General features: G+C 45.0%; 1 protein-coding gene across 1 annotated transcript; it reads right to left on the reverse strand.

Moving 5' to 3' along the window:
• Nucleotides 1-3241: 3241 nt before the first annotated feature.
• slitrk3a (SLIT and NTRK-like family, member 3a) lies at nt 3242-7033 on the reverse strand. Its single transcript, XM_055880746.1, has one exon. It carries the CDS (start codon nt 6937-6939, stop codon nt 4228-4230), a length of 2712 nt encoding a protein of 903 aa, XP_055736721.1. The 5' UTR covers nt 6940-7033; the 3' UTR covers nt 3242-4227.
• Nucleotides 7034-7472: the final 439 nt, after the last annotated feature.

The following is a 7472-nucleotide window of genomic DNA, read 5'->3' on the forward strand; positions in this document are numbered from 1 at the left end:
TTTGGGATAGGGTGAATACATGGTGGCTAAAGAGACTTGGGATGGATTTGGGATAGGGTGAATACATGGTGGCTAAAGAGACTTGGGATGGATTTGGGATAGGGTGAATACATGGTGGCTAAAGAGACTTGGGATGGATTTGGGATAGGGTGAATACATGGTGGCTATAGAGACTTGGGATGGATTTGGGATAGGGTGAATACATGGTGGCTAAAGAGACTTGGGGTGGATTTGGGATAGGGTGAATACATGGGTTATTCGAGGACACAGTCATCAATAGGGAACAATCAAATCCCTTCACCACAGCCCCTCCCTCAAAAGCAGCTCAGCCACTCAGAACACAGGTTGACCATGCAAGTTGCATAATGCTATTCTGTGTTTGAAGACCATTCTGGGAGTTACAACAGCAACATGAAGAGTGAGGTAGCGGGTAAAACTGTACTGGAATACCTTTCTCCTGTTTTACCGTGTCTCTCTCTGAGAAGAGACTCAGGTCTTTAGAGACACCCTGTTGAAGTAAAGGTTACTCTAACAGGACACACAGTAGTTCAGCGTAGCTCAGTTGGTAGAGCATGAGGGTTCTATTCCCATGGGGGACAAGTATGAAAATGTATGCACTCGCTACTGGAAGTCGCTCTGGATAAGAGTGTCTGGTAAAAGCTTGTTGCAGCACAAGGGAGCAGCAAACAAACTCCTTACAAAGTCATGATGAACCCTTTTCCTCCTAAAGCCTAGATGTAGTTTCTCCATGAGTACAGAGCATGGCTTTACAAAGTCATGATGAACCCTTTTCCTCCTAAAGCCTAGATGTAGTTTCTCCATGAGTACAGAGCATGGCTTTACAATGTCATGATGAACCCTTTTCCGCCTAAAGCCTAGATGTAGTTTCTCCATGAGTACAGAGCATGGCTTTACAAAGTCATGAGGAACCCTTTCCCTCCTAAAGCCTAGATGTAGTTTCTCCATGAGTACAGAGCATGGCTTTACAAAGTCATGATGAACCCTTTCCTCCTAAAGCCTAGATGTAGTTTCTCCATGAGTACAGAGCATGGCTTTACAAAGTCATGAGGAACCCTTTTCCTCCTAAAGCCTAGATGTAGTTTCTCCATGAGTACAGAGCATGGCTTTACAAAGTCATGATGAACCCTTTCCCCCCTAAAGCCTAGATGTAGTTTACCCATGAGAACAGAGTATGGCTTTACAAAAGATATGAGATATGAGTAGGATAACAATAGGATTTATTACAACATAATCAACAAGCGCATGTGTGGTCGGAACCAAACAGAATCAATTAAGCCCCAAATAACATTAATAAAAATAGTGGACCGTGTCACCCTACTGAATCACAGAAATATAAATGGGGATCAATATAGAACTTTGTTTCTCATTTAAAATAGAATAATTCAGGTTTGTTTTAATCAAACAGAGTGCATGCAGAAAAGTGCTGACCTCAATCAGTCTGGTTGGGGAGGAGGAATGGGGATGGAGAGGTGGGGTAGACAAACTAAATATTGTAGACCTTCGCCTAAAGTGATGCTACAGTGCTAATAATGAGTGTGTGTGTGTGTGTGTGTGTGTGTGTGTGTGTGTGTGTGTGTGTGTGTGTGTGTGTGTGTGTGTGTGTGTGTTTGAGCGAGAGAGAGAGAGAGAGAGAGAGAGAGAGAGAGAGAGAGAGAGAGAGAGAGAGAGAGATTGTCAAATGGGGGAGACAGTGACTATGGTAGAAACATATAGGTAGTTGTGAGCTCCTGATGACTAATAAATAATAACCTCAATTACAGATGGACATGACAATCCGTTCAACATTAATATATCTTCAAGATCACTTAACTTTCCTGCAAAGTGCAACATCTCCTTATCTGGCTCAATTACCTCCTTTCTGACTCCACACCAACCAACAAGTAACGTCTTAATAGGTCCATTTTTATATCAATATCAAATCATTTCTGGGTAACAATTAAGTACCTTCCTGTCATAGTTTTCAAATAAAATGGTCAATAAGAAAGAAAAAAAAGAAACAAAATAAAGAGCAAAGTTCTCGAGCAACAATGATGCTAGAATTGTCTGGGAGTGGTCTGAGATGGGAGGGGAAAGAGACAACTAGCTGTTATTGGCAGGGAGGTTCGGAACACTCTTAATTATTGGTCTATTAACTAATTTAACACCTGATGATGTCAACAGGCAGACAAAAAACTCCATCCCACCCGAACAGCCGGCGAAAAATTCAGGCAGACATTTTTTAAACAGTTCTTACACTAAAAGAGCATTTTCATATTTTTCATAATTTCACAATATTATTCCAACCTCATAGAGTGGAAATACTGTATATATAAAACACAAGATAATCACGTCTTTGACTGCACTGGGCCTTTAAATGAGTTGGAATGTCAAATAATCGATTGGTTTGAGTTGAATGACATTGCTTGAAACCCATTTCCCTGTCACGTGTGCTCTCCCTCTTTAAGGACATTCACAAATACATGATGATATAGAAAAACCTTTACATTACAATAACCATTATGTTATCTGCACAGGATATCTCCAATCCTACTGATCTCATTATTAATAGTACAAAGCAAACGTAATGTTATCTTGCTGTATTTAAATTTGAAATAATATAGCAGACTAATGTACAGGCCTAGTATTTCATTTGGTCATGGATTCAACGTATTGCCATCTAATGATTAGAGAACAGTCTGGCAATAGTGTCTAACACACCAGCAGTATTGTTAACCTGGTAATCGGAGCGTCTCTCTGTCTCCCTCGTGTGGACAACATTAGTCATGTCAATCTGTAGGGAAAGAGCTTCAAGTGCGTCCTTCAGACTCACGGTCTTTTTTAGATCATTCGTTGAACTTTCATGTGAAAACAGTCACAATGGTGAAATGAGAACACAATGGTGCATTTATTTTACCCATCGGACAAAACTTGATTCGTTTCATTGGCACATTTTCAATTCTGCATCCCTCAAAGACGTGTCCCCCTCTTTCTCTATTTGTTTTGGTATCGCCAGCTACTATAGAAGTTGCACGCCTTCCCGACTCAGCCTACCTCAAGTAAGCTACCATTGCACAGTAGCAGCAAATGCCCATATTCTTGGCCACAGCAGCACAACTAAAAATGTAATCAAGCCACTAGAGATGTCAGTGTATTATTGTGCTATGCACAGACACAGCACAGTATAGAGCCATACCAAACATATTACCTCTACGTTCTTCACAAACGTTCCGTGGTAGCACCCTTTTCATTTAATATAATAGTTTTTATTAAGAAGGCTATACCAGACGCATATTTACTATACATTTATTTAACATTACCTTTACAATAAAATGTTCACTGAAATTACAGAATAAATATATGCACATATTTTCTTCAAATCTTTGTGAGAGAGAAAACATTAAAAGTGCCCCCTACAAAGCCGTTAGTGTCGATGAGATAGATAATCCGATGCATGGTTCTTAACAAAGTGCGTGGATTTCCAGAAAACCTTGAGCGTCATCATATAATATATTCACAAATGTTATTTTCATCCTTGGGCGAGCACGTCCTTGAGAATTGCACCCAGATATATAGTAGTCCTCTTTAATAATAATAATGATAATAATATATAAAATGAAATAGAACACTGAACCGTAATGTGTTACAGTATCTCTATTAATACGTGAGTGATAGTTCTGAGCAAATCCCTCACCACTGCAATGGGTCGAGTGCATGCAGCAAACTGCAATTTATTTTCTTCATGTTTTATTTATTTCCTACAAACTTCATGTGCACGGCACCGGGCGTTTATATATCCACCTGAAAGATAGCGAGACAGAAACACGAGCCCGGTGGAGACATCCAGCTCGCGCACAGGGTTACTCCACTCCACCATGTAAGAGCTCATGAAGGGTTCCGTTCGATGGGATATATTGTCGGATGTGGTGTTTTTCCCGGTGTCTCTCTCCTCTTCCTTGCTCTCTCACTCTCCTCAGCATATAGACCAATCTGTTCCATATAAAAATAAGGGTTGATAACATTGCTGGCTACTCTGAAAAAAGGCACTTCATTGAATATCTGAGAATGGCCTTTCCTCCAAAGCGATTTTGGGGGAAAACTTTTTGTAATATAATATTTCATTTTAATATCATGCTGCTTTTTTGTTTAGTTTTTCTTCCGTGATTTTGTTCCGTTTGGGGTGTGGAAAAGGGAGAGTGTTTATATGTAGTTTATGCTAAACTCCGTGTGTTAAAACCGATATGATTTCTCCAGTACTTCGAGGTAATCCGGCTTGGTTTGGAGTTTGGCCCTTAACTCGAGGTAATCGCTTTGGGAGGAGTCAGGGTAGCAGCCTTTCCCTGCTGTGAACAGCAACGTATCCTTGAGACGTGCGTCCTGTTGTAAGTCCGGGTATTGCATACCAGGCGGGTGTGCATGTGCAACGTGCATGTCCTTTAGCTTCGGCACCGTTCCATACAGACAGTCTACGAAGCCGACAGTTGGCGTGGGTCTCTGGCTGTCAATCACGGTGGGACACAGCCCACTGTTCTCGTGAAAACTCGATATATCCCCTGTATTGTGGTTTACCGTGACAATAGTGTTGAGCTGTGAGTTAGACATTGCTAGGGTCCATTCCCTCTCCTTCTCTAAGAGGGTTCGGTAATTACTGTTGTTCTCTTTTGTTTCTGCAAACTGCCCCCCCTCACCCTCCCCTACCTCTCCCTCCCGGGGCTTGTAAATGGGGTTGTTGCACATCTGCGTCACAGGGTGAGGAATGTAATCATAGACGTGACCGTGAGTGTGTGTGTGGCCAACGTGACCATGTGTGTGTGTATGTGTGTGTCCGCTGGTTGGCTTTTCAGGTGAGCCTATGCTTCCACTGCTGGTCTGTCTCGGCGGATCCTCAAATATCCTGCACTGCATTTGGATTCCCGTCAGATCCACCTCAGAGCGTTTCCGGAAGGGCAGCTTCTTCCGTTTCCGCAGGACGAAGGCGAAGAGGCCCGCCGCCACGAAAACCGCTGAGATGAACAGAACAAGAAGACTGAGGATGAGGACTGATAGAGGCACTGGCCCCCTCCCCACAGCCTCCTCCAGACCAGAGCTACCAGTGATCATATCATCAGAGGGGAGGAGAGCTGGGGAAGGTCCGGATGAGTACTTCAGCTCTGGACAGATGACTTCAGCATCCAGCGACCTCAGATCCTTCCCAAAGGCAAAATCAGGAGTCTTACAGATGACATCACTAACCATGATTACAGAGGACAGCTTCTCCATCCAGGTTTTGAGGGGGATGATGTCACAGGAGCAGTCCCAGGGGTTCTGATGAAGGTCCACCTGGACGATGGAATGCAGGTGTTCTAGAACGCCACGCACGGGCAGGGACAGGAAGTAGTTATTGCGGAGGTTGAGTCGCGCCAGGCTGGTGCCTGCGAAGGCGTCGGTCGGGAGGGTGCGGAGGAGGTTGTTGTTGAGGAAAACAAGCTGAAGGCTGGGCATGAGAGAGAAGGATGCCGGCTGGATCTCACGAATAACGTTATACTCAAAATAAAGATAACTCAACGTCTGTAAGCCCCGGAACATTCCGGGAGTCAGCCTCTCAATGTCGTTCCCATTCAGATATAAACTCTTCAGGTTGGGAAGGTTGATAAATGCCCCTTCCTGGACATACGATATCCGGTTATTCCCCAAGTGTAGTAAATCCAAGCTGGAAAAGTTCCAGAAATCAGACCGGTAGATTTTCTGTATCAGATTTCCGCTCAGGTAAAGTTTCTTGGCATTGAGAGGCCTGGGCAGGAGCTCTGAGATATTATGAAAGCCCTTCTCTTTACAGTTGACCGTTAGCCCCAGGTCGTTGATATGGAGGTTGCAGATACATCCAGAGGGGCAGACGATAGGGATGGGGGGGCGGGTCTGGTAGCCAGCTATGGGGGGCTGGTTCAGGCCGGGGTAGAGACTACGTGGGGTGGGAGGGTTTTTGGTGGGCCTGGGCCGTTTGGTGGGTTTGACATGTCTCTCTTTGTACTCCACAGATGATGCTGTGTTGTGGAACGAAGACAGCATGGAGGACGGTTTCGTTGGCCACGTGTTCTCGTTGTTGAACGGAGACCGGGGGATTCCCAGTTTGGCCTCGATTTCTGCGTCTGAAAGTAACGGACAGAGCTCACTGCGTTTGATCTCACGTAAATCTTTCCCGTGCAAGTGGAAGGGGTACTCGCAGGTGATCTCTCCGACCAGCGCTGTGTAGGGAACGCGTTCCAACCATGTTTTTAGCTGAACTATGTCACACTCACAGATCCATGGATTCTCCTCTAGCTGAATCTCCATCAGGCTCCGCCCCACATATTCCAACGTGCCCTTATATGGTAATGTCTTTAACCGGTTTCCCCTCAGGTCTAGGTGTGTTAGTGACACCGACCTGAATAGGTAGCTGGGCAGGACTGGTATCAGATTGTCATTTAGGATGAGCACTCTGAGTTTGTGGAGGTGCCTGAAGGCTCCGCTCTCTATCCTCTTGATGACATTATAGTCTGCCTGCAGGTATTCCAAGCTTTCCAGACCCAGGAAGGTGTCATTCCGGAAAACCTCTAGTTTGTTCTCATGGAGGAATAGCCGTTTCAGAATTCCCAATCCGTTAAATGCTCCGGCGTGGATGTCCTGTAGCGCATTATTCCCCAGATTAATGGACACAGCATTGTTGAGGTGAATAAAACTGTTGAAGTACAGCTTCCTCATGGAATTCCTCTGTAGGTTGAGTTTGAAGGGCCGTGTCCATATCTGGGAGATCTGACTGACGTTCGTAAATCCTTTGCTGTCGCAGTGGACGTGAAATACGCCCTCTTTGACTTCGCAGTAGCAGGGCTCGAAGCAGGGCTCGTCGATCTCCTCCGAGTCCTCCAGCAGTGGGATCGGGGTGGTCCATCCTAGGGCTATGGTGCTCAGCAAGGTAACCCACAGCATCCTCACTGAGACCTGATGAAGTCACGGCTATGGCAAGCCCCTTCAAAGCACTGCAACCGTAGAGAAGAGTGGGAGAAGGAGAGGGAGAAGGGGCACAGACACAAACACACACACACACACACACACACACACACACACACACACACACACACACACACACACACACACACACACACACACACACACACACACACACACACACACACACACACACACACACACACGCACACACACACACACACACAGACAGACAGACAGACAGACAGACAGACAGACAGACAGACAGACAGACACACACACAGACACACACACACACACAGACACCACACAGGGATAGCGGGGTGAAGAGTGTGAAAAAGAGACAGAGAGAGAGAGCGACCGTTAGTATTGCTGTCTCATGGAAGGTGCACATGGAAATGAATGAATACAGTGACATTGGTGTATCTATGTAGCCCGCTGACTGTTTAACTCATTACACACCAACCTAAAACAATTACAAATCTCCCTATTAGACCCTTCTTTAACGTCACCAT

The sequence above is a fragment of the Salvelinus fontinalis genome, chromosome 24 (genome assembly GCF_029448725.1).
Source record: "Salvelinus fontinalis isolate EN_2023a chromosome 24, ASM2944872v1, whole genome shotgun sequence".
NCBI lineage: Eukaryota > Metazoa > Chordata > Actinopteri > Salmoniformes > Salmonidae > Salvelinus > Salvelinus fontinalis.